The sequence below is a fragment of the Dendrobates tinctorius genome, unplaced genomic scaffold (genome assembly GCF_039654945.1).
Source record: "Dendrobates tinctorius isolate UK_male_01 unplaced genomic scaffold, ASM3965494v1 ptg000028l, whole genome shotgun sequence".
NCBI lineage: Eukaryota > Metazoa > Chordata > Amphibia > Anura > Dendrobatidae > Dendrobates > Dendrobates tinctorius.
The window spans coordinates 93882890-93910572 of record NW_027361696.1 but is presented as its reverse complement, the minus strand read 5'-3'; the positions used below and the strand labels follow the sequence as shown (position 1 = coordinate 93910572).

The 27683-nt window shown below is 42.5% G+C and overlaps 1 protein-coding gene across 1 annotated transcript in view; it reads right to left on the bottom strand.

Moving 5' to 3' along the window:
* The window catches only part of CACNG6 (calcium voltage-gated channel auxiliary subunit gamma 6), a 244088-nt gene that overhangs the window by 58512 nt on the left and 157893 nt on the right, over positions 1-27683 (bottom strand). The window contains exon 2 of the mRNA XM_073571178.1: positions 6406-6480. Within this exon, the coding sequence (XP_073427279.1) occupies positions 6406-6480 (75 nt within the window). The remainder of the gene's footprint in view (positions 1-6405; positions 6481-27683) is intronic.

The following is a 27683-nucleotide window of genomic DNA, read 5'->3' as shown; positions in this document are numbered from 1 at the left end:
CCGTTTGGGTTCTTCTATCCTAAGTAAGAATGTAGCAAGCATGACTTCTGTTATTCATATGTTACTCATCTCTCTTGGAATCAGCACTGAGCTGTCAGTCCTTCTCCTGCCACAGTTGGCTCTCTTGGTTCTTTTATGGTATAGTAACTCTGTGCATGCCAGTGATGTCATGCCCCTTGAAAACTGTTTGCCACCTGAGTATTCAGGTAGTCTGTAACTATGTCATTATTTTACACATTGGGCTCTGCTACATCGCCATTGTATGCCTTCTGACCAAATCAGTGTTACTCTGCAAACTGGACTTAGCTCCATTCCAGTGTGTGTCTCCTGAGCAACTCAGCTTTGATGAAACACTGGGCTCTGTTACTTAACAAGTGTTTGTCTCCTAACCTACCCAACTCTGCTGCATCACTGCACTCTGCTTCATTTGCATTGAGTCACCTGACATATCCAGCACTGTTACATTGCTTGACCCTGGCACATTGACAAACTGTGCTCATTTTTTCTCCACTGACCCTTCCGTCACACCCAGCTCTGCTACATAATTTGACTAATATGATCCTAGGTTTCCCTGCATGTAGTCTCTGGCTACCTATTAACCCCTTCACGACCAATGACGCCACATAGGCATCATGAAACCTGGTTCAAATCTGACCAGTGACGCCTATGTGGCATCATGACTTCAAAGCCCCCCTGAGGGTCGGGTGACCGGGGTCACTGAAAGGTCACCCGACCCGCAGATACAGGGGGCTTTGTAATTCACCACAGGGGGCGTGGCTTCGCCCCCACGTGGCTACGATCGCTCTGATTGGCTGTTAAAAGTGAAACAGCCAATCAGAGCGATAGTAATATTTCATCAATGAAAATTGATGAAATATTACAATCCAGCCATGTCCGACGCTGCTGTAGCATGGCTGGAGACACCGATTCCACCCCCCCACCGGCGATCGCCCCCCCGCAACTGAATGACAGCGGCGATCTGCCGCTGCTGTCATCATCTGCCCCCCTCCCATTCCCTCTGCTCCCCGCCAGCCTCCGATCCCCCCTCACCCCCCCGGTACCTCCGGTGTCCCCCCGTCCCTCCCGGTGTCCCTCGGGTCCGGATGATGGGCGCCGCCATCTTTGAAAATGGCGGGCGCATGCGCAGTGCGCCCGCCCGAATCTGCCGGCTGCAGATTCCATTCTTTCATTTTGATCACTCTCACAGTGATCAAAATGAAAGAAAAAGTAAATAAACCCCCCGATTATCACCCCCATAGGTAGGCAGAACTAATAAAATAAAGATAATATTTTTTTTTTTTTTTTTCATTAGGGTTAGGGTTAGGGTTGAAAAGAGGGTTAGGGTTGAAAAGAGGGTTAGGGTTAGGGTTGAAAAGAGGGTTAGGGTTAGGGTTGAAAAGAGGGTTAGGGTTAGGGTTGGAAAGAGGGTTAGGGTTGGAAAGAGGGTTAGGGTTAGGATTGGAAAGAGGGTTAGGGTTGGAAAGAGGGTTAGGCTTGGAAAGAGGGTTAGGGTTGGAAAGGGTTAGGGTTGGAAAGAGGGTTAGGGTTGGAATTAGGGTTAGGTTTGGAATTAGGGTTAGGGTTGGAATTAGGGTTAGACTTGTGGTTAGGGTTATGGTTAGGGTTGGGATTAGGGTTCGGGGTCTGTTGGGGTTATGGTTACGGTTAGGGTTGGAATTAGGGTTAGGGATGTGATGGGGTTAGGGCTGTGGTTAGGGGTGTGTTGGGGTTAGGGCTGGAGTTAGAATTGAGGGGTTTCCACTGTTTAGGCACATCAGGGGGTCACCAAACGCAACATGGTGAAACCATTGATTCCAGCCAATTTTGCGTTCAAAAAGTTAAACGGTGCTTCCTCCCTTCCAAGCCCCGACGTGTGCCCAAACAGTGGTTTACCCCAACATACGGGGTATCAGCGTACTCAAGAAAAATTGCACAACAACTTTGGGGGTCTAATTTCTCCTGGTACCCTTGGGGAAATAAAAAATTGGGGGCTAAAAAAATATTTTTGTGGAAAACATTTTTTTTTTAATTTTCACGTCTCTGCGTTATAAACTTCTGTGAAGCACTTGGGGGTCCAAAGTGCTCACCAGGCATCTAGATAAGTTACTTGGGAGGTCTAGTTTCCAAAATGGGGTCACTTGTGGGGGGTTTCTATTGTTTAGGCACATCAGGGGCTCTGCAAACGTAATGACGACCGCAGACCATTCCATCAAAGTCTGCATTTCAAAACGCCACTACTTCCATTCCGAGCCCTTACGTGTGCCCAAACAATAGTTCCCCCCCATATATGGGGCACCAGCGTACTCAGGACAAACTGTGCAACAACTTTTGGGGTCCAATTTATCCTGCTACCCTTGTGAAAAAAAAAATTGCTGGCTAAAAATCATTTTTTTTGAGGAAAAAAAAATATTTTTTATTTTCACGTCTCTGCGTTATAAACTTCTGTGAAGCACTTGGGGGTTCAAGGTGCTCACCACACATCTAGATAAGTTCCTTAGGGGGTCTAGTTTCCAAAATGGGGTCACTTGTGGGGGGGTTCCACAGTTTAGGTACATCAGGAGTTCTGCAAATGTAACATGGTTCCCGCAGACCATTCCATCAAAGTCAGCATTTCATAATGTCACTACTTCCCTTCCGAGCCCCGACGTGTACCCAAACAGTGGTCATCCCCCACATATGGGGTATCAGCGTACTCAGGACAAACTGGAAAACAACTTTTGGTGTCCAATTTATCTTGCTACCCTTGTGAAAAAAAAATTGCTAGCTAAAAATCATTTTTTTTGAGGAAAAAAAAATATTTTTTATTTTCACGGCTCTGCGTTATAAACTTCTGTGAAGCACTTGGGGGTTCAAGGTGCTCACCACACATCTAGATAAGTTCCTTAGGGGGTCTAGTTTCCAAAATGGGGTCACTTGTGGGGGGGTTCCACAGTTTAGGTACATCAGGGGTTCTGCAAATGTAACATGATGCCCGCAGACCATTCCATCAAAGTCAGCATTTCATAATGTCACTACTTCCCTTCCGAGCCCCGACGTGTACCCAAACAGTGGTCCCCACCCACATATGAGGTATCAGCGTACTCAGGACAAACTGGACAACAACTTTTGGGGACAATTTATCCTGCTACCCCTGTGAAAAAAAAATTGCTGGCTAAAAATCTTTTTTTTTTTGTGGAAAAAAAAATATTTTTTATTTTCACGGCTCTGCGATATAAACTTCTGTGAAGCGCTTGGGGGTTCAAGGTGCTCACCACACATCTAGATAAGTTCCTTGGGGGGTCTAGTCTCCAAAATGGGGTCACTTGTGGGGGGGTTCCACAGTTTAGGTACATCAGGGGCTCTGCAAATGTAACATGACACCCGCAGACCATTCCATCAAAGTCAGCATTTCAAAATGTCACTACTTCCCTTCCGAGCCCCGACGTGTGCCCAAACAGTGGTTCCCCCCACATGTGGGGTACCAGCGTACTCAGGACAAACTGGACAACGAATTTTGGGGTCTAATTTATCCTGGTACCCTTGTGAAAATAAAAAATTGCGCACTAAAAAATAATTTTTTGAGGGAAAAATTTTTTTTTTAATTTTCAAGGCTCTGCGTCATAAACTTTTGTGAAGCACTTGAGGGTTCAAGGTGCTCACTACACATCTAGATAAGTTCCTTAGGGGGTCTAGTTTCCAAAATGGGGTCATTTGTGGGGGAGCTCCAATGTTTAGGCACACAGGGGCTCTCCAAACACAACATGGTGTCCGCTAACGATTGGAAGTAATTTGCATTTCAAAAAGTCAAATGGCGCTCCTTCCCTTCTGAGCCCTGCCGTGTGCCCAAACAGTGGTTCCCCCCCACATATGAGGTACCAGCATACTCAGGACAAACTGGACAACAAGATTTGTGGTCCAATTTCTCCTGTTAGCCTTGTGAAAATTAAAAATAGTGTGCTAAAAATCATTTTTGAGGAAAAAAAAATATTTTTTATTTTCACTGCTCTGTGTTATAAACTTTTGTGAAGCACTTGAGGGTTCAAAGTGCTCCATACACGTCTAGATAAGTTCCTTAGGGGGTCTAGTTTCCAAAATGGGGTCACTTGTGGGGGAGCTCCAATGTTTAGGTGCACAGGTGCTCTCCAAATGCGACATGGTGTCCGATAACGATTGGAGCTAATTTTCCATTCAAAAAGTCAAATGGTGCTCCTTGCCTTCCGGGCCATGCCATGCACCCAAACAGTGGTTTATGACCACATATGAGGTATCTGTGCACTCAGGAGAAATTGCTCAACAAATTTTAGGATCCATTTTATCCTGTTGCCCATGTGAAAATGAAAAAACTGAGGCTAAAAGAAAATTTTTGTGAAAAAAAAGTATTTTTTTTTTTTTACAGATCAATTTGTGAAGTACCTGGGGGTTCAAAGTGATCACTATGCATCTAGATAAGTTCCTTGGGGGGTCTAGTTTCCAAAATGGGGTCACTTGTGGAGGAGCTCCAATGTTTATGCACACAGGGGCTCTCCAAACACGACATGGCAACCGCTAAATATTCCAGCATATTTTCCATTCAAAAAGTCAAATGGCGCTCCTTCCCTTCTGAGCCGTGCGCCCAAACAGTGGTTTATGACCACATATGAGGTATCGTTGTACTCCGGAGAAATTGCCCAACAAATTTTAGCATCCATTTTATCCTGTTTCCCATGTGAAAATGAAAAAATTGATGCTAAATAAAATTTTTGTTGGAAAAATTAAAATGTCCATTTTTTCTTTCCACATTGCTTTAGTTCCTGTGAAACACCTGAAGGGTTAATAATCTTCTTGAATGTAGTTTTGAGTAGCTTGAGGGGTGCAGTTTTTAGAATGGTGTAACTTTTGGGTATTTTCTGCCATATAGACCCCTCAAAGTGACTTCAAATGTGAGGTGGTCCCTAAAAAAATGGTTTTGTAAATTTTATTGTAAAAATGAGAAATCGCTGGTCAACTTTTAACCCTTATAACTTCCTAACAAAAAAATATTTTGTTTCCAAAATTGTGCTGATGTAAAGTAGACATATGAGAAATGTTATTTATTAACTATTTTGTGTCACATAACTCTCTGGTTTAACAGAATAAAAATTCAAAATTTGAAAATTGCAAAATTTTCTAAATTTTCACCAAATTTCTGATTTTTTGACAAATAAACGCAAAAATTATCAACCTAAATTTACCACTAACATGAAGCCCAATATGTCACGAAAAAACAATCTCAGAATCGCTAGGATCCGTTGAAGCGTTCCTGAGTTATTACCTCATAAAGGGACACTGGTCAGAATTGCAAAAAATGGCCTGGTCATTAAGGTCAAAATAGGCTTGGTCATGAAGGGGTTAATACACAACTACGAATGTCTTTCAGTTGCAGTCCAGTGTCCTCCACTTCCAAAACAGTCCACCCTGCTGCACTAACGCCATGTGGCAATGCTGCACAGCAACTGCTCGTGGAGACCAAAGAACCAGAAGATCGATCCCACCAGGTGAGACACGAGCAGGTCCACCTCCTTGACTTCATAATTTGCATACAACCCAAGCTATCTGTTTTGTTTTACCTAATAAGGCCACTGATGCAGGAACGAAAAACTGAGATGGAGAGAACTAGAAGAGCATTACATGGTCGTGGTGGAATTTTAGGTGACAAAAAACAGCTGACAGATTAATTTACCACTCAATTTAGGCTACAGCCACACATGCATGTGAAACGTGCAAGTGCTGTCAGTATTTTCCTTGGACAGCACACAGACCTATAAAGTTTCATTGATCTATAGTCACGCATTTTAAAAATAAATCCATGTCTCCGGGTCAGACAGACTCCGAGCATTTCTTATTCTCATTCATTTTCAGGAACAGACTCATCCATTAAAGTCTGTGAGGATCTGTATACAATGGATGAACAGTGGAAGGCAAACATTGACTTCATTGTTCTATCCATGTTTCATGCATTTTTCACTCATCCATTAAGAGTAAATGAATAAATCAAAGTTCAGACAGTTTATCTCCATCAGTTATTTTGAAAATGGATGAGAAAAAAAGGAACACTAATGCAAATCAGATGGCAAAATAGATGACACATGAGAAATAAACAGTTTTTACGGAAGTAAAAATAGACACAGGTATGTGATTGTAGCCTAAGGGTGATGTACAGTAAGGATAGGACTTCGGAAAAAAATGTCAAAAAAGCCTGAATTTATTGTCCGTTCCCAAGATGCAATGTCATTCCTAGAAGGACAGGGCTCCATTATGTCTATAATGTATATATTACTGAAAATCAAGAACTGTTCATATTTGTGGAGAAAAAACGTTAAATTGTTTGATACTTTTTTGTTATACATATTTTAATGCCACCCATTCATACAATGCATAATAGACCAACTTATATGTAAGCAAACTTACCTTTGTGTGTAACACGCTGAAATATGTAAGCATTTTCCCCAGTAGTAAAGAACTTGAAATATGAACAGTTAGAATCTAGAAAAAAAGGAAAAATGCAGGCGTAAGTATCATGTACAAACACACAAAAACAGTAAATAATGTGCATATCAACATACTGTATAGTATAGAAAATGAGAGTCTTTATATCAAGATCTTAAACATTATAGCTGTAAGGAGTTCTTAAATAAATGTGCATGTGTTTGAGAGTTGACTTGGTGGCTAAAAAATAATCACTTTAACTTTGCATGTGGGCATCGATAAATCTTAAGCATCCGTTGTCCAATGAAAGAATGAAAAAAAATTACGAGTGTCTAATATCGCAACACAATCTTTAAAATTGAAATTGAAAGGCTTTATTCACAGGTCAGATTTTTTGAAGAACGAAAAACACAGACCAGGTTTCATCAGTGATTTTCAATAGAGTTTTATCAGATTTTCATCAGAATTTGGTTAAAGTTTCAATTTTTCTCACTGATCAGAAAAAAAAGTTTTTCCACCCTACCCTATCTATTAACCAATGAAAAACAGTCAACATACAGATGACATCCAAATGCTTTGTCTTTTTCACTGACCCATAGCCTTGCATTGTCAATTTTATTCCAATACTTGGATCAGTCAATTTTATTCCAATACTTGGATCAATATTGAACATGTCTCTGTGATTTTGCATTCACCACTTGGTCTGAGGAAAAAGTCTAATAAGGTAAATGTTAGAACAGCTGGTAAGGGAGGTGCCAAGTAGTAGGTTCCCAAACCTTAAGATCAAATATCAAATACTGGTCACATTCAAGAGGATTTGATGTGAGAAAAAGAGTTTTAATACATACAGTAGCCACTAGTTACAAACATTTTGGTCATGATAGCCCTTCATCAGTGTTCTAGAGTTAATTAATAGAGGATCTTGTGAGTATGCCACACACAGTTAAGCAGAAATCAGCAAGAGTGAGTTGCCAAGATTATAGGTGGTCAGAGACCAGTAGTCAGCTGTACAAAATACGGTGCAGGACGGGTATCCTATGACGCAGTGTCCACCGCCAGTCATACTTGGATCAGTCAATTTTATTCCAATACTTGGACCAATATTGAACATGTCTCTGTGATTTTACATGCACCCCTCAGTCTGAGGAAAAAGTCTGACATGTGAACAGCTCCATAGACTGTCATAGGTAATGTGACATAGTCATTGGCAAAGTGCTGGTGGGGAGAAACGTTTCACTATTAGCTTTAGTGATTTGAAACCTAGAAGTTTCCTCCAGCACACTACGTGTTGAGAGGGGTTGAGAGGGGTTAATCGGCCATTTTAAGGGCTGGGTTTTTGTGGACAGCCATGGAGCGGATGTGAGGTTGTCCACCTTATCTCCATCCCCATGGTCTGGGGTAAGTAGTCGGCCTAAAGAGACATTCAGCGTTCAGTAGGTCTGGAACTATACGCTCCAGTGAATTGTTTTTTGTGCTAAACTGTACTGGACTTGGCTGTTATATCCTGAGCGGGCGGTTTCCCGCATCTGCAGATGACTGTATACCTTTTTGGTTTGTTTTCCTTTTTGCCCAAAGAGCAGTGTTTTTTTTAAATTTGTGTTGATTTATGTCCTATGTATAATTATCCAGAGAAAGATTTTAAGAGACAGTGTACCTGTGTCTACCTCCGTGTGCAGCAGAGTGAGCTGATCTAAAACAGTACCAGTGCTGTCAGTGAAAAAAATCGATAGCTGTCATGATCTCCACTCTGTTCCTGTCTGACATGTTACTTTGTGTAGGGGTTGTGCTGGGTGTGTGCTGAAATCATCTGTGTTCACTTTCCTTGATTAGTCTTCTACTTAAGCATGCTAGCTCATTCACTCTGTGTCAATCGTACACTTGCTGTTGCCTGTGTAAGTCTGATCACTCTATGCTCTGCACCTGACCCAGCCTGACTTTATTATCTTCCTGCACTTATACTATTTGCTTGTGACCTGACTTCTCTTTTGCTTGCTCCCTGTAAACTATATTGCCTTAATGGTTTTCGTGGCTCGTGAATTGGATTTCGTCTCTGACTACCCTTTGTTGTACTGTGCCATTTCCTGGACCTGACCTCGGATTGTTTGACCTCCCTTTACTTATCCTGTAAGTAGTATTACATTACTATCTATTATAATAGTTTATCTATCCATCTTTGGGACTTAATATTACTAAGTTGCATAACTATGGATGTCACAGGACAGATAGACTTTTAAAACATCTCGATTTATTTAGTATTGAATATTAGCATAATACGCAGAAATCCTTGCACTTACCTTCTTGGCTGTCATCAATGAAGTTACTAATGGTGGTTTGAGGAATGTTTTGCCACGCTGAATGTACTCTGGTAAATCAACAAGATCCATTGCCGGCAGCTCCCTTTGTAACTGCTGAAAAAAGACGTCTCAGATGTGCTAGATGGGAGACAAGTCTGGAGACGCTGCTGGCTATGGTAGTATGTTTGTGCCATGCAAACTGCTCACAGTAGCACGAGCAACATGTGTCCTGGTGTTGTGTTGAAAAAACGCTCCTGGGACTCTTTGTAGAAATGATTGTTGCACCACCAAATAAATGTAATGCCAAGCTATTAGTGTATGTGGAATGAAGACTAGAAGGGTCCGTATTTTATGCTAACTCACAGTTTAATGCCAGGAGTAGGACCGGTGACAGGTGTGATGTTCCATAGGGAAAGCTTTTTCATGGTGTTGCCAACATGTTTTCCAAAGAGACCAGAAACTGGATTGCCACAATGGAGGCTAGGGAATCGAGAACTATACTCTTGTAATGAGTCAGAATTTTTGTCTTGATCACAATGATAACTGCAAATTGACTTGGAGACTACATTGGCAATGATGTTAAGAAACGTTCAAGAGGGAACTTACTCTCGGGATAATGGTGCATGGTGACATTATGTATGATAGATGGACACCTCCAGTCTTCAGTTCAAGTACATTAAAAGCACAGCGTTACATTTATTTGGTCATGGAGCCAGTAAAATATGTCAATTTCTCCAAAATATCCGAGGAGCCATATTTCAGCACGACAAAACCAGGCTGCATGTTTATCATTCTACTATGAGCATCCTGCATTGTGTAAAAGTGCTGAGGTGACCTGCAGAGTCTCCATTCTTGTCTCCAATTGAACACATCTGGGACATTATTGGTCGGCAATTGTAAACTGAACTGATATTGTTGAGTTGCATGCCAAACTTCATTTAACATTTTAGAGCATTCAGACAACCACTAATAACCTCTCTGAAAGCAGCCAAGCCCATAGGGTTTTCTGCATGTGGTGCTCATACTCAACATGGAATAAATAGAGATGTTTTGAAAATTTAGTTTCTATTTTTTTCATTATTTGCATATCAATAAACATTTCTATCCATCCTGTGATTTGCCTTAATGTCATGACTTTTTGGTGTTGCAATTTCAATGTTGAAGAATGTATGTAATTAGCCAGTCCTACAGTAAGCCCGGTATCATTGGTGCTTTATTATTGCATACCTCACCAGCCAATACACTTGTTATTCTGCAACTTCCTCACACTACTTTGAGCTTCTAACAGTCTATATTTTGGTTTATATTTCTTAAGCTGTTTTTATTATTATTATTTTATCAGTATGTGCAGATTTGAGTAGTTGCAGCTTTATCTGCTGATACTCAGTTTTATTCACCTGTATACATGTAAGGAAATTAAAATCTCCTCCCTGTGCCGGGGTGTATCTGGTTATACTTGTAATTAACTTATCTGTCCTGACTCCAGTGTCAGTCTCTGTTTCTGTGCTATGTGGTATACTATGTTCCCAGTAAACAATTGTGCCTTTAAAGGAAGATCATGTTCTCCTCAATGTCGTTGACTGTATTTTTGGTCAGCAAGTTACTGGGCCTGACTAACCAGTACTCTTTGGCTTGGTGACTAATGGGTGCTCACAGCAGCCTTCTTAAAGCTTCCCACCATACTTTGTTGTTATTGTATTTTCTGTCGTACTCTGGTTATGCATTGGATTGACCTCTGGGTATCACCTAACCCACTTAGCAACCTGTTCCTGTTGAAAAACTCCTTTGATGTCTTTTTGGATTGTACCCTTAGACTGCCTGACTACTTTGTTTCCATCATTGATTGACCTCCTGACTTTGACCATTGGCCATCCCAAGATTATGTACTTGGCACTTGTTACTCTGATTTTATCTTCCTCACTGTCTGTCTGGGTCAGAATCTGCTTTCTGTTATCATGCATTTCCCTTAACTTGTGCCACCGGCCAGCAGCTAACCTGAGGATGGAAGCCAGGGGCCACTTCAGTAAAAGTCAGATCCTAGTGATAGTGTGAACATATGAGGTTGAGCAGCTTCTAATGGCTTCCTTGGTGTTTAGCCTTTCATTGAAATCTGTCTTTAACTGCAGTGGTATCTGGTTTAAGCATAAAATGCTCACCCCATGTTTGCCTGGGTTTTTTCCATGTTCTCCAGTTTCCTACCACACTCCAAAAACATACTAGTTGGGAATTTAGATGGTGAGCCCCTAATGATGATGTCCATAAAGCGCTGCTGAATATGATGGCACAATATAAGCAAAGCATAATAAATAAATAAAAAAGCATAATTACAATTTTCAGAATAAAAAAAAAATAAACAACATATATTTCATAGTGCTGCATCTACAGCAATGCATAATATAACACTATATCATTATTTACCCTGGATAGTGAAGGCCACAAAAATAGGACAAAACATTGCAAGAAATGCTACTTTGTTTATTCCACCTCACCAAAAATGAAGTAAAAAGTGATCAAAAATTTTATATAGAGTTAAAAAAGGCGTCAATAAAATTTATAGCTTGTTATGCAATAAATACAGACCTCTATAAATGACACATCTTGTAACACAAGTAACAAGTCCTCCTCACACAGCTACGTAGATGGAACTAAGGCTCTCGGAATATAGCAGCACAAAATAAATGTTTTGTTTTGAACAGTGCATCTATTGTACAAAAGCAATAAAATATAAATAAGACCACAATGTACATAAATGTATTATCGCCATAATCAAACTGAGCCACAGAATAAAGGCACAGTAAATGTAAAATATCAAAAACAACAGTATTGCTGTTTATTTTCTATTTCATTCCATACAGAGTTATCAAAAGGTTTTGCAGAAAGTTGTATATGCACAAAAATGGTGCTACTAACAAATACAACACATTCAGGAAAAAACAAGCCCTCATATAACTGTCATTTTCCCTTTTTTCCATGCCCATAGTTGGCTGTCTTCTATGCATCATTCAGGAAAATCCTCATGTTATATCTAGACAAAATATAGACTTCTTATCACCACCTTCACCCTCAAACACTTGTTTGGTGGGAAGTTCATGTGTTCTCGACAGGGGTGTCAATTTCTAAATTTGCAACCATAAATCTCTCATAGCTTATCTTCCCAAAGGCTCATTTAGCTAGACATTTTTTATGTGTATGAGTGCTATCCTTGTTTTACCAATGCCATCTGATAACCGTCCTTTTTTTTGGACTACTAGATAGGAAAAGATAGAGAAACCTTTTTTGTTTTGTCTTTTTGTTTCTCATTCAAGAAAAACTGAGGAAACTTTGACCAAATTCAGGTAGCAAAAACTCACACACTGACCAAACTCGGCAGAAACTCTGGGAAAAAATTTATTGGAAAGATCTGGTGGTACAAATGGTCAAGGTTTTTCATTTACACCAGCATATTTTGGCACCAGAGCAGTGCCTTACTCAAAATAAAAAAATATGCCTTGGTGTGGATAAAATACCTTGCTTATACTCTCCGGATCTTATCCTTTTTGTGTGCTCCACCCGCACATTGCGATAATCTCTGCTTGACCAGAAATATATACTGGTGAAACTCTGACAAATTTTCGAGCTCAAGAAAATTTCTGATGTGTGAGTGATCCCATAGATTGGGCCTTCATGTCCAACAAACATGACCCATGCTAGGATTGTAATAGCCTACCGTAACTGAGCTGTGTGTGACGGGGAATTATGAGTCCCTGCTCATCTGCAATTTTTTCCTCAACTCAGATGGGGATGAGAAAAAAAAATCACAGCATGCTGTGTGAAATGACAAAATAGAATAGATAGAATACATACAGGTGCTTCTCACAAATTTAGAATATCATCAGAAAGTTAATTTATTTCAGTTCTTCAGTACAAATAGTGAAACTCATATTATATAGAGTCATTACAAACAGTGATCTACTTCAATTGTTTATTTCTGTTAATGTTACAGCCAATTAAAACCCAAAAGTAATTATCTCAGTAAATTAGAATAATTAACATAAAACACCTGTAAAGGCTTCTTAAGCATTTTAAAAGGTCCCTTAGTCTGTTTCAGTAGACTCCACAATCATAGGCAAGACTGCTGACTTGACAAATGTCCAGAAGGCAGTCATTGACACAATCCACAAGGAGGGTAAGCCACAAAAGGTCATTGCTAAAGAAGCTGGCTGTTCATAGAGTGTGCTGTATCCAAGCATATTAATGGAAAGTTGATTGGAAGAAAAAAGTGTGGTAGAAAAAGGTGCACAAGCAATCTGGATAACAAAGGATTGTTAAGAAAAAAACATTCAAAATTTGGGGGAGATTCACAAGGAGTGGACTGCTGCTGGAGTCATTTCTTCAAAAGTCACCACACAAAGATGTATCCAGGACATGGGCTACAACAAGCCTTTCATGATCAATAGACAACACCAGAAGTGGCTTAGCTGCGCCAAGGAGAAAAAGAACTGGACTGTTGCTTAGTGATCCAAGGTGTTGTTTTCAGATTAAGCTAAATTTTGCATTTCATTTGGAAATCAAGGTCCCAGAGTCTGGAGGAAGAGTGGAGAGGCCACAATCCAAGCTGCTTGAGGTCTAGTGTGACGTTTCCACAATTAGTGATGGTTTGGGGAGCCATGTCATCTGCTGGGGTAGGTCCACTGTGTTTTATCAAGACCAAAGTCGACACAGCCATTTTCCAGGTAATTTTAGAGCACTTCATGATTACCTCTGCCAATAAGCTTTTTGGAGATGGAAATTTTATTCTCCAGCAGGATTTGGCACCTGTCCACTCTGCCAAAACTACCAATACCTGTTTTAAAAACAACAGTATCACTGTGTTTGATTGGCCAGCAAACTCGTCTGACCTTAACCCCACAGAGAATCTATGGGGTATTTTCAAGAGGAAGATAAGAGACACCAGACCCAACAATACAGATGAGCTGAAGGCTGCTATCAAAGCAACCTGGACTTCTATAACACCTCAGCAGTGCTACAGGCTGATCGCCTCCATGCCAAGCCGCATTGATGCAGTAATTGATGCAAAAGGAGCCGTGACCAAGTATTGAGTGTGTGGCGCCCTGAGTCTTTACCGCCACAAAATGGTCAAATGTGTACTATTTTATATATGTTTTGTAATTGATGGAAGTTATGATTTCTCTGCTGGAGACAACTTCACACACAATTTTACCCCACTCCCTTACTTGCCTGAAGCTTAGAGCTTGGCAGAGGTACCCTAACTGGGTGGGGAGGAGTTTAGTCTGTTGTTCTGTGAGGAAGATGGTGTGAAGAAAATGGAGAATGTTCTGGGAGCAGTTACATGTGCTCTCCCCAGGAACAATGCTGAGGAGGATCAGGGCTTCAGACCCTAGGCCATCTATTCTTCTAGAGTTGGATGGTAAGCTGAGAAGCTGTGTGGTTTATACAACCAGCAGTGGAGGGTCTTCTCCCACGAAAACTACAGGAACCGAGAATCAGTGTGGAATTATGCCAGAACGAGCATGCGCTTCACATAGGATTCAAGCTGCATGTTGCCAGGGCAGAAAACACTGTGAGTACTGGTAGTACTAGAACTTTCAGACTCTGGGAAACCTTTGCCCCTGAAGGGATTAGAACAGCAGGAAGTTTACACTGAACCCCAGCAGATAGAGAGATAACTCGTATCGTGCAGAGCAGATTGCAAACCTGGTGAGAGAGTTGTATTTTATCCTCTGAACCTCATCTGAACTTCAGTAAATGATAAAATGACTTTCCTTGTCTCCTGCCTTGTTACTCCGTACCATCTACTTCCATCACTATCTCTGGGACCCAGCCCTAGTTGGAGGGGGTTACACACCTTCACTGCCATCACCATCTACCCCCCAGGGATCATCTGCAGTGCCTGCTATCTTACAGTCGAACACTCCAACTGGCGTCACAAACTCTTTTTCAAATTTCTTTTATTTTTATTTTATTTTTTTAACCCCCATTTCATTGTCCCCGGAGCACAGGCTCTAGGCATGGCTAATGAGAAAAAACTTTGTCCAGCTCCACGAGGTAGTGAAAAATATTCTTTATTCACTCAATAGAAATGAGGTTTAAAAGCCAGCATGAGTTACAAGGCATGCGATCGATCTACACGTTTCGAGTGGCTAAGCACTCTTAATCATGATACCCAGGCATGGCTGCCACCTCTGTGACCTCCTGAATCTAACGCTGCCCAGTGTACCCCGCTCTGGGTGATACAAGTGCATTTACTGAACATACATTTCAGAAGGTCAACATTTCAGATTTTAAAATACATTTTCAAGCTGGTGTTATAAAGTATTCTAATTTTCTGAGATAACAACTTTTGGGTTTTCATTAGCTGTAAGCCATAATCATCAACATTTACAGAAATAAACACTTGAAATAGATCACTCTGTTTGTAATGACTCTATATAATATATGAGTTTTCTATATTAGTATATTCTAATATAGTGAGAAGCACTAATATATACACATAGAATAGATTGTATGTAAAGATGCCAGGCACATATATAATTAATACAGTGCTTGTGTAGCTTACTGTATATGTATTTTATTACTAAATACATTTTATTCTCAAAACATGGCGTGGAATCGCCTGACATTATATTAACCCCTTCACTACCAAGGGTGGTTTGCACGTTAACTACCGGGCCAATTTTTACAATTCTGACCACTGTCCCTTTATGAGGTCATAACTCTGAAACGCTTCCGTGGATCCCGGTGATTCTGACATTGTTTTCTCGTGACATATTGTACTTCATGTTAGTGGTAAAATTTCATTCATATAACTTGCGTTTATTTATGAGAAAAATGGAAATTTGGCGAAAATTTTGAAAATTCCGCAATTTTCCAACTTTGAATTTTTATGCCCTTAAATCACAGAGATATGGCACACAAAAAAGTTAATAATTAACATTTGCCACATGCTTACTTTACATCAGCACAATTTTGGAAACAAAATGTTTATTTGTTAGTAAGATATTAGGGTTAAAAGTTGACCAGCGATCTCTCATTTTTGCAACACCATTTTATTTTTACGGACCACATCACATTTGAAGCCACTTTGAGGGGTCTATATGATAGAAGATACCCAAAAGTGACACCATTCTAAAAACTGCTCCCCTTAAGGTGCTTAAAACCACATTCAAGGAGTTTATTAACCCTTCAGGTGCGTCACAGGAATGTTTTGAATATTTAAAAAAAATTAACATTTAACTTTTTTTCACAAAAAAAATTACTTCAGGTTCAATTTTTTTTATTTTACCAAGTGTAACAGGAGAAATTAGACTGCAAAAATTATTGTGCAATTTGTCCTGAGCACGCTGATACCTGATATGTGGGGGAGAACCACTGTTTCGGCGCATGGCAGAGCTCAGAAGGGAAGGAGCGCCGTTTGACTTTTTCAATGCAAAATTGGCTGGAATTCTGATCGGACGCCATGTCGCGTTTGGAGAGCCCCTGATGTACCTAAACAGTGGAAACCCCCCACAAGTGACCCCATTTTTTAAACTAGACCCCCTAAGGAACTTATCTAGATATGTGGTGAGAACTTTGAACCCACAAGGGCTTCACAGAAGTTTATAATGTACAGCGGTACAAATAAAAAATCATATTTTTTCCACAAAATGATCTTTTCACCCCCAATTTTTGTTTTCCCAAGGGTAACAGGACCCTAAAAGTTATTGTGCAATTTGTCCTGAGTACGCTGATACCCCATATGTGGGTGTAAATGACTATTTGGGCACATGGCAGAGCTCGGAAGGCAAGCAGCGCCATTTGACTTTTTTGGCTGGAATTGAGATCGGACACCATGTCGCGTTTGGAAAGCCCCTGATGTACCAAAACAGTGGAAACCCCCCACAAATGACCCCATTTTGGAAACTAGACCCCCCAAGGAACTTATCTAGATGTGTGGTGAGAACTTTGAACCCCCAAGTGCTTCACAGAAGTTTATAATGCCCAGGCGTGAAAATAACAAACATTTTTTTTTCCACAAAAATGATATTTTTGCCCCAAAATTTTTATTTTCCTAAGGACAACAGGAGAAATAGGACCCCAAAAGTTGTTTTGCAAATTGTCCTGAGTAGGCTGATACCCCATATGAGGGGGTAAAACACTGTTTGGGTGCATGGCAGAGCTTGGAAGGGAAGGAGCACCATTTGACTTTTTCAGCGCAGAATTGGCTGGAATTGAGATCAGATGCCATGTTGCGTTTGGAGAGCACCTGATGTGTGCAAATAGTGGAAACCCCCAATTCTAACCCTAACCCTAGCCCTAACCCTAACCCTAGACCTAACCCTAACCCTAGCCCTAACCCTAACCCTAGCCCTAACCCTAACCCTAGCCCTAACCTTAACCCTAGCCCTAACCCTAGCCCTAACCCTAATGGGAAAATGGTAATAATTTTATTATTTTTCCCTAACTAAGGGGGTGATAACGGGGGGTTTGATTTACTATTTATGGCGGTTTTTATGTTTGACAGCTGTCGAACGCTAAGGCTGGTTTCACATTAGCGCATTTTCAGCGCGCGCACGGCCGGGGGTAGCTCCGCCCCCGAGCCGGCTCTCTGCCCGGCGTGCCCGCCCCTTGCTTGTAGCGCCGCCTACTAGCGGACAGCGGCGCCTGCGATCGGCGCACCCTATCTTTAGCATAGGGTGCGCAGATCGTGCGCAGGCCGTGCGCTAGTTGCGCTTTGACCTGCGCTGCGCACTTTTGACGGTGCGCCATGCGCGCCAAAATCCGAAAAGTTTGATTTGATCAGCGATCTGTCACAGGCACTGCACAGGCTTCCTCATGCCTGCGCTTTACAGGCACTGAGGAAGCCAGCTTCCTGCAGGCCCCTGGAGGTCCCCGTCGCCATATTAGATCCAGGGACCTGCAGGAAAGGAGTCCCCCGCAGCAGCGCTGCACATTGCGCTGCCGTGGGGGGCTCAGGGAAGCAAGGAGGGAGCCCCCTCCCTGCCGATGCTTCCCTTTAACCCCCGGTACACCGCGATCGTGTTTGATCGCGGTGTGCAAGGGGTTAACGTGTCGGGGGCGGTCCGTGACCGCCCCTGACAAATTGTGCCGGGTGTCAGCTATGATAATTAGCTGACACTCGGCCGCGATCAGCGGCGCTCACCACGTGGGCGCCGCTGATCGCGATGACGTAATATTCCGTCCATGGTAATTAGGTCCATGGTCTCATGGACGGAATATTACGTCAATTGTAGGTAAGGGGTTAACCAGCAGAGAGAAAGCCGACAGCTGAGACCCAATGTTTATAGCCTGGGAAGGGGGTAATACCCATGGATCTTCCCAGGCAATTAATACTTAGCCTTTCCTGGTTATTAAAATGGGGGACATCAGAAAACAAATTATACTGTATATACGGTATATAATATACCGTATTATACAGTAATATTTAATAACAACAAAGGCTAGGCAGACAGCTGTGGGCTGAAATTAATAGCCTAGGAAGGGGCCATGGATATTGGCCTCCTCCAATACTGAAAACATCAGCTCTCAGCCGCCCCAGAAAAGGGATATCCTTATGATCCACTAATTCTGGCACTTAGCCTTGCCTCTTATAGACACCTCTCCATTATTAACCCCTGAGTTTGATGTCACCTGACAATACAAAGATGACATGAACCCCAAAAATTATCACCCCACTTACCAATGCACCAAGGCAAGTGGGAATAATGAGGCTAAGAGCCAGAATTGGAGCATCTTATGGAAACGTTTTTAAAAATAAATAAAAAAACACCTTTTTAAAAATATAAAAAATATATATATGAAAGTTCAAATCACCCCCTTTTGCCCCATTCAAAATAAAACAATAAAAAAATTAACATATTTGGTATCGCTGCTTTCAGAACCACCCGCTCTACCAAAATATAACAAGAATTAATCCAATTGATAAACCAAGTAAGGAGAAAAAAAATAAAATCGCTATAACAGGTGATCAAAACATTGCATCTACCCCAAAATGGCTGCCCATTCATTATAGGATCCAATTCAATGTACTTGTTCTCACCCACAAAATTCTCCACAGTGCAGCACCCCCCTACATCTCCTCCCTCATTTCTGTCCATCGGCCTAACCGACCGCTGCGCTCTGCAAACGACTTTCGATTAACCTCTGCACTAATCCATACCTCCCACTCCCGGCTCCAAGACTTCTCCCGTGCTGCTCCTATCCTCTGGAATGCTCTACCCCAAGACATCAGGACTATCCACAATTTGCTTAGTTTCAGGTGCTCCCTCAAAACCCATTTTTTCAGAGCGGCCTGTTATGAGTTCATTTTCTCCTTCAAATCTGATGTCTGATGAACTCCCTCTGCTGATGAAAGGAGGTAGTGAAATTGATCTGGATAGGAAGAACCTGTCATGTGAACAGGTGGAGTGTGATTGGACATCTGGAATTTCTGAGTGGATATAAGGCAGCCGACGCCCTACAGGGTTGCTGGTGATCCTTTCTGCTCTGAGCTCTGGCATCCAGTTTAGTTCCTGTCTACTAAAAGCTAAGTTTTTGCTCTGCTATTTTTCCATGAGATTTTGTCTGTTTACTTAGTGTTTGTGTTCAGCCTGCCCTGGTTGGGACGGGCTGAACTCCATTTTTGTCTCTGATCAGTTGATCTCTTTGCTCTGTCTTTAGAATATGTCTGAGTGCTGATATAGTGATTTTGAAGTCTAGTGACTTCAGGGCCTTTTCTATCAGACGTGTTGGACATTATTTTTGGCAGGGTTTTTTGCGTGATTGCAGCCAGCATCTTTTATGTCCTTTCCTATCCAGTTAGTTGGGCCCCATCATTTGCTCAGCCTGTCTTTCTGTCTGTGTTTGTGTTTTCATCTGTTTTTCACCGACAATACATGTTGGGGGCTGTCTATCGCTTTGGGGTCTGCTCTGGGGCAGTTTAGATTTCCCCTTTCTTTCTTTAGGCTTATTTAGCTCTCCAGCTGTGACGAGGGGTCTAGGGCACCGTAGGAACCCCCCACGGCTACTGTTAGTTGTGGTGAATAGGATCAGGGGTCTGCAATCCGCTAGCTACCAACCTCTCCGGTTTTCTGGACTTAGCTTGTGCTTTTGTTTTTTCCTCCTCAGGTGACTGATTCATAACAGCGGCCTATCATGTTCACTAATCAAAGTCATTCTATGTGTAAGTGTGCATGTGTAGCCCATTCACTATCTCTATCCATCACTCACTCCCTCAAGATGGCTGGACATCATTGTAAATACACCATTTTAAATACACCCCTGTACTCTGTATCTCCCCCACCTCATTGTAGATTGTAAGCTCTCACGAGCAGGGTCGTCTTATTTTGCTTTAATTATTGTAGTGTTAACGTTGTTACTTATGACTTGTGTTTTGAAACTGTTAAACTTTAAAGCGCTGCGGAATATTCAGCACCGTGGGTCTGCTCCAGACATAGTCGGCTCCATCAATTTCAAAATCCTTATTTCAAAGTACTGATTTCTAAGTACTCTGAATTAGACTAGAATTCTATAATGCATTTGGCCACTCATGACTCCTACAGTATTGTCATCATCACCATCTGACTGAGATGTTCTTCTGTTCCCACAGGTATGCATTGCTGAATATCCACCACTTTCCCATGCTCCTGTATGCCCCATGTGAACTGCATTGTATTTTATATGGTATGCATTGCTGAATATCCACCACTTTCCCATGCTCCTGTATGCCCCATGTGAACTGCATTGTATTTTATGTGGTATGCATTGCTGAATATCCACCACTTCCCCATGCTCCAGTATGCCCCATGTGAACTGCATTGTATTTTATATGGAATGCATTGCTGAATATCCACCACTTCCCCATGCTCCTGTATGCCCCATGTGAACTGCATTGTATTTTATATGGTATGCATTGCTGAATATCCACCACTTTCCCATGCTCCTGTATGCCCCATGTGAACTGCATTGTATTTTATATGGTATGCATTGCTGAATATCCACCACTTTCCCATGCTCCTGTATGCCCCATGTGAACTGCATTGTATTTTATATGGTATGCATTGCTGAATATCCACCACTTTCCCATGCTCCTGGATGCCCCATGTGAACTGCATTGTATTTTATATGGTATGCATAGCTTACCCATCTTCTTGTATCCATAATTGTACTCCATCTTGTTATCTTTGCCACACATCTAAGTGGTCTGTATAACCCCTTCCCCCTTTTATGACCTCTGCTTAACTCTTTGCATTTGGCCTGGGCAGTCACACCCCACTTTCACTCACACCTGATTGTCTTTAGCTGCACATATATTCAGCACCATGGGTCTGCTCCAGATCTAGTCGGCTCCATCAATTTAAAAATCCTTATTTCAAAGTACTGATTTCTAAGTACTCTGAATTAGAGTAGAATTGGACTGGAATTTGACTGCAAGGTAACAGCCTATAACACCACAACAATGCTTCAACTTCTTTTTACTATCACCCCCATACTACTCTATTTCTCCCTAACTCCTGCAATCCCCCCTCCTAGTAAGGAACTATTCATCTCCCCCTCCATTCTCCCCAGCCACCTAACCATCTCCTCACAACTGTTCCTCCACATACAATCCTTTTTCTCCAGACACACACGGCAACATCATGTCCTATCCTGCTCCCACCTTCTAATGCTCTGTCTACTACTCCTTATTGCTGGCGAAGTATTCCCAAATCCTGGCCCTCCTCAACACATCCCTACACTCACTTCTACCACCCTGCCACGATCCTCTGCACGTCCTCGCAACCATGATAACCTCATACCCATTCCTCCAGCCCCCACTCCCTCAACCCCCTTACCTGGAGCCCTATGGAACGCACGCTCTGTCTGCAACAAGCTATCATTTATCCATGACCTCTTTATCACCAACAAACTCTCCTTCCTCGCCATCACTGAAACCTGGCTCACTCCCTCTGACACAGCCTCTCCAGCTGCGCTTTCCTATGGCGGATTCCATCTCTCTCACACCCCTCGCCCCAGCAACAAACATGGTGGAGGAGTTGGCTTGCTCCTGTCTGATACCTGCTCCTTTACCCCAATTCCTCTGCCACCCTCTGCTACTCTTCCCTCGTTCGAGGTGCACTCCGTCCGCATCTATTCCCCCTCCATCCTCCAACTGGCTGTCATCTACCGCCCCCCAGAACTAGCCATCTCCACCTTTGTCGACCACTTCACCACCTGGCTACTCCATTTCCTTTCTGCTGACATCCCCACCATCATCATAGGCGACTTCAACATCCCCATTGACACTTCCACCCCGGTTGTCTTCTATCACTCACGGCTTCCCTTGGCCTCACTCAATGGTCCTCTGCGGCCACTCACAAAGATGGTCACACACTGGACCTTATCTTCACTCGTCTCTGTTCCCTCACTGATCTCAATAACTCACCCCTGCCCCTGTCTGACCACAACCTACTGACATTCTCTTCCCTCTCCTCTCCTACTGCGCAACCCCTGCTCCATAAACTCGCTCACCCTCGCAGGAATCTCAAACATCTCAATTTACAATCACTCTCTGAGTCCCTTCTCCCTCTTACAGACATACAGTAGCTTCCCTTCATGACATAGATGCTGCTGCCACTTTTTATAACACCACAATAACAGCAACACTTGATTCGGCTGCCCCACTCACGCAGAGCAAAACTCGAACAATCAACAGGCAGCCCTGGCTGACCAGCCTGACCAAAGAACTGAGACGGGTTTCCAGGGCCGCTGAGCGGAGATGGAAGAGAACCCATTCTGCTGAGCACTTCAACGCATACAAGCTGTCCCTTGTCAGCTTTAAGTCCATGCTCTCTGCCGCAAAACAAACTTACTTCGCATCTCTCATATCCTCCCTGTCTCACAACCCTAAACCGCTCTTCAACACTTTCAGTTCTCTACTACGTCCCACAAAACCTCCTCCCCCTCCTCTCATTTCTGCTGAAGACTTTGCCTCCTTCTTTCCTTCTTTAAGCAGAAGATCGACACGATCAGACAAAACTTTGGCCCACAACCCCCAATGTCCCTCTTAGCCGCTCAGCCCTGTTCTGCAAAAGCCAGCTTCTCCACCATGACAGAAGATCAGCTCTCCACCCTTCTGTCAAGATCACACCTCACCACTTGTGCCCTCGACCCACTCCCATCTCACCTCATCCCTAACTTGGCCACAGTCCTCATCCCAACACACCTTTTCAACCTTTCACTTACAAATGGTGTCTTTCCCTCATCCTTCAAACATGCCTCAATCACACCCATCCTCAAAAAGCCCTCCCTTGACCAATCCTCTGTGTCTATCTATCGCCCAATAGCTCTTCTCCCTTATGCCTCAAAACTACTGGAACAGCATGTATATCTTGAACTGTCCTCCCACCTCTCCTCCTGTTCCCTCTTTGACCGGTTACAATCTGGCTTCCGACCACATCACTCAACTGAAACTGCCCTAACTAAAGTCACTAACGACTTACTAACCGCCAAGAGCAAGTGACACTACTATGTCCTTCCCCTGGACCTGTCCTCTGCCTTTGACACCGTAGACCTTTCCCTCCTGCTACAGACTCTCTCATCTCTTGGCATCACAGACCTGGCCCTCTCCTGGATCTCATCATACCTAACAGACCGAACATTTAGTGTCTCCCTCTCACACACCAACCTCCTCACCTCGCCCCCTGTCTGTCGGTGTTCCCCAAGGCTCTGTCCTAGGACCCCTACTATTCTCCATCTATGCCTTCGGCTTAGGACAGCTCATAGAATCCCACGGTTTTCAGTATCACCTCTATGCCGATGACACGCAGATCTACCTATCTGGACCCGACCTCGCCTCCTTACTGACTGAAATCCCACAATGTCTGTCTGCTATCTCAGCCTTCTTCTCTGCTCACTTTCTCAAACTGAACATGGACAAAACAGAATTCATCATCTTTCCCCCATCTCACTCTACCACTCCACCAGACCTATCCATCAATGGCAACGGGTGCTCTCTTTCCCCAGTCCCGCACGCTCGGTGCCTTGGGGTGATCCTCGACTCTGTGCTCTCTTTCAAACCACATATCCAAGCCCTCGCCTCCTCTTGCAGCCTCAAACTCAAAAATATTTCCCGGATTCGCTCATTCCTCAACCATGAAACCACAAAAACACTAGTGCATGCTCTTATCATCTCCCGCCTCGACTACTGCAACCTCCTACTCTCTGGCCTCCCCTCTAGCACTCTGGCTCTGCTCCAGTCCATCCTACACTCTGCTGCCTGACTAATCCACCAGTCTCCCCGCTATTCCCCTGCCTCCCCCTTATGCCCGGCCCTTCACTGGCTTCCTATTGCCCAGAGGCTACAATTCAAAACCCTAACCATGACATACAAAGCCATCCACAACCTGTCTCCTCCATACATCTGTGACATGTTCTCTAGGTACCTACCCACACGCAACCTTCGATCATCTCAAGATCTCCTTCTCTACTCCCCCCTCATCTCTTCTCCCCACAACCAAATACAAGACTTCTCCCGTGCTTCCCCCATACTCTGGGACTCCCTGCCGCAACACATCAGACTCTCACCATCATCAGACACCTTTAAGAAGAACCTGAAGACCCACCTGTTCCGACAAGCCTACAGCCTGCAATGATCCTCGGTCTACTGACCCACAGTAAGACCCGGTCTACCCTCTCCTACTGTATCCTCACCCATCCCTGTAGACTGTGAGCCCTTGCGGGCAGAGTCCCCTCTCCTTATGTACTTGTGTGCCCCATGTTTATTATACTTGTCTATATTTCCCCTTTTCACATGTAAAGCACCATGGAATAAATGGCGCTATATAAATGCATAATAATAATAATAATATGTTGGCGCTATATAAATAAAGATTATTATTATTATCAGTAAAAATGTCAGCTCGGCAAAAAATAAGCCCTCAGCCAGCCTCAGAGCACAAAAAATAGAGATGCTACAGGTCTCAGAATTTTATTTTTTTTTACAAATTTGGATTTTTCACCACTTAAATAAAAAAGAACCTATACATGTTTGGTATCTGTGAACTTGAAATGACCTGGAGAATCATAATGGCAAGTCAGTTTTAGTCAGCATTTAGTGAACATGGTAAAATAAAAAAAAAAAATCAATTGTGGAATTGCAATTTTTTCCTGTTATTCAATATGCTATATAGTAAAATAAATCATTGACTTTCCACACGTAGTAAAAATAATCACTCATCTGCACAGCCCTGATGAATAGCATTGGTTCGAATGTGGGGTGCTTTTTAACGGATGGCACTGGGACCATAAAGAACGTTGTGGGAACCTACCCTTTGTGCTTTAGGGAACTTTATCCTCTTTGAGCCTCATTACCCACTTGACTTGTATTATGTCTGTGGACAGACTGCTTATTTTAGTCTAGTGTGGCTGTGTAAGGCTAGTTTCACATTAGCATTTCTCAGAGCTGCGGAGGGCTGCGGATGTCCTCCGTAAAGCTCCGCCCATTGCCACACCTCCTCCGCTCAGCTCTGCCTACGTCCGCATGTGGCCTGCGTATCCTATCTTTAACATTGGGAACGTCGTTTTGACGATGCGGCGTTCACATCAAAATTCGACACGGGTCGCCGCATCATCAAAACGACGCATGCGGACACATCCGCATCCATCTGCACGGCCTGCATACCTAATGTTAAAGATAGGTACACAGGTCCTATGCAGATGTAGGCAGAGCTGACTGGAGGAGAAGCAGCAATGGGCGGAGCTTCACGGAGGACGTCCGCAGCTCTGAGAAGCGCTAATGTGAAGGCGGCCTAAGAAGGAAGGTATTGTTTTTTAGGGAACACACCCAATCAAGGATAGAGAGGGATGTTGCCAGTTGCAAGGCATGATTTTGAGGTGACCACAGTTTAGATGGTAAAACTTTGCAACAGATGCTGCAGTTGACTGTCTCAGAATCCACCAATTATTTCTTAGGCCATTCAGGCAATGTTCCCTTTATGAGTATTTGTTGAGTTTTTGACGCTACATGTTTTTGCATCATCTAAAACACAGAATGTTACTGTTCTAGCAAAATGGATTGGACATATAAAAATCTCATGCCCACTATGCTTCTTTTTAACTCTGTACAAACTAACTTGCGGTCCAATTTTCAAATCTGCAACTTGTCAATTTTTCTTGGGCAAACTCCAAACTGCTACTCCAGTCTATGGAGCTTTGTTCTCTAAACGGGGCTCTATACGCTAGACCACGGAGAAAAGGATTGTCATGGGACCTTGATGTGGACTACAGTGGACCGGTATGTTTTTTTTATTTATTTTTAATAAATGGGTGAAAGAGGGAAATTGTTGGGGACTCAAGTTATTTTTTTTTAAATAAAGGACTTTTACGTGAGTGTTTATTTCTTTTGACTACTTGTGGCTAGTAATGGGGGTGTCTGACAGACGCCTCTCCATTACTAACCCCTGGAATCAGCACCAAAACCATTATCCCGATTGCCAATGCATAAGGGCAGTTGGGAAAAGCCAAGGCTAAGTGTCAGAATTAGTACATCTAATGGATGCACCATTTCTGGGCTAGCTGATAGCTGGTGTTATTAGGCTGGGAAGGGGCCAATATCCATGGACCTTTTGAGCCTATTAATATTAGCACACAACTGTCTGCTTTGCATTTGCAGGTTATTAAAAATAGGAGGGACACAAAGTCATTTTTTGGGGGGGCCCCCTATTTTTAATAACCAGTAAGGGCAAAGCAGAAAACTGTGGGTTAAAATTAATAGGCTGGGAAGGTCCATGGTTATCTGGCCCTTACCAGCCTAAAAATACCAGACTGCAGCTGTCTGCTTTCCCTTATTTGGTTATTAAAAAAGGGAGGACCCCAAGTTTTTTTTTTCATTTTTTATTTATTTACTGGATAAATGAGGCTAAAAACACCTTTTAGTGTCACATGAAAGGCACTTAAGGGTGCTAGTTTACTACAGTGGGGCAAAAAAGTATTTAGTCCGTCAGCAATAGTGCAAGTTCCACCACTTAAAAAGATGAGAGGCGTCTGTAATTTACATCATAGGTAGACCTCAACTATGGGAGACAAACTGAGAAAAAAAAATCTAGAAAATCACATTGTCTGTTTTTTTTCATTTTATTTGCATATTATGGTGGAAAATAAGTATTTGGTCAGAAACAAAATTTCATCTCAATACTTTGTGATATATCCTTTGTTGGCAATGACAGAGGTCAAACGTTTTCTGTAAGTCTTCACAAGGTTGCCCACACTGTATGGGGCTTGTGACAGTAAATATCTACAGGACATCTATCCTATCTATTCTATGCACATATCCATCATTCCCCTATCCACATTTGTTTGTAGGGCAATTGTCCCACTCTTACCCCATTTGGCTTCCTTTTGTAGCACCCCACAACTTATTACCCCATTTACAGGTCCCTATTGGCTACTATGGGGCTCAGGGTCAAATTCTTTTACCCAAACCGAACTTGTATTAAACCTGATGAACCCGAACTTCCATGAGTCTGCTCATCCCAAGTCAGTATTTTATATTAATATCTGTAAGCCAAAATAAGGAGTAGGTGAAAAATGCAGAAGTGGTGCATGTGTTTTTATTAGGTTGCTGTTGTGTTTTTGCTGCTTTTTTTATTAGAAACTTCTTTTTACAGTACCAGCAAAAGCTATGAGATTTCATAAATCTCATGCACACACATTTTGTTCCTGGCTGCATTGAAAAACTGCTGTGTTTTTGAAAACTGCTGCATGTCAACACTTTCTTTTTTACAGCATTTTCACCCATAGAAAGCAATGAATAAGTGCAAAAATGCAGCAAATAATGCTACTATCAGTTTTGTTCAGTGTTTTTGGTGAAGAATCTCAGGCATAGCAGGATACGAAACAGTTTAAATTAATGATATGTGTAAAAGTAAACAATACCCTGACAACTCAATGCACTACCAGTGCATTAAGTAAACAATGCCTTACCAATGTGCTAAGTAAACAATGCCTGACCAA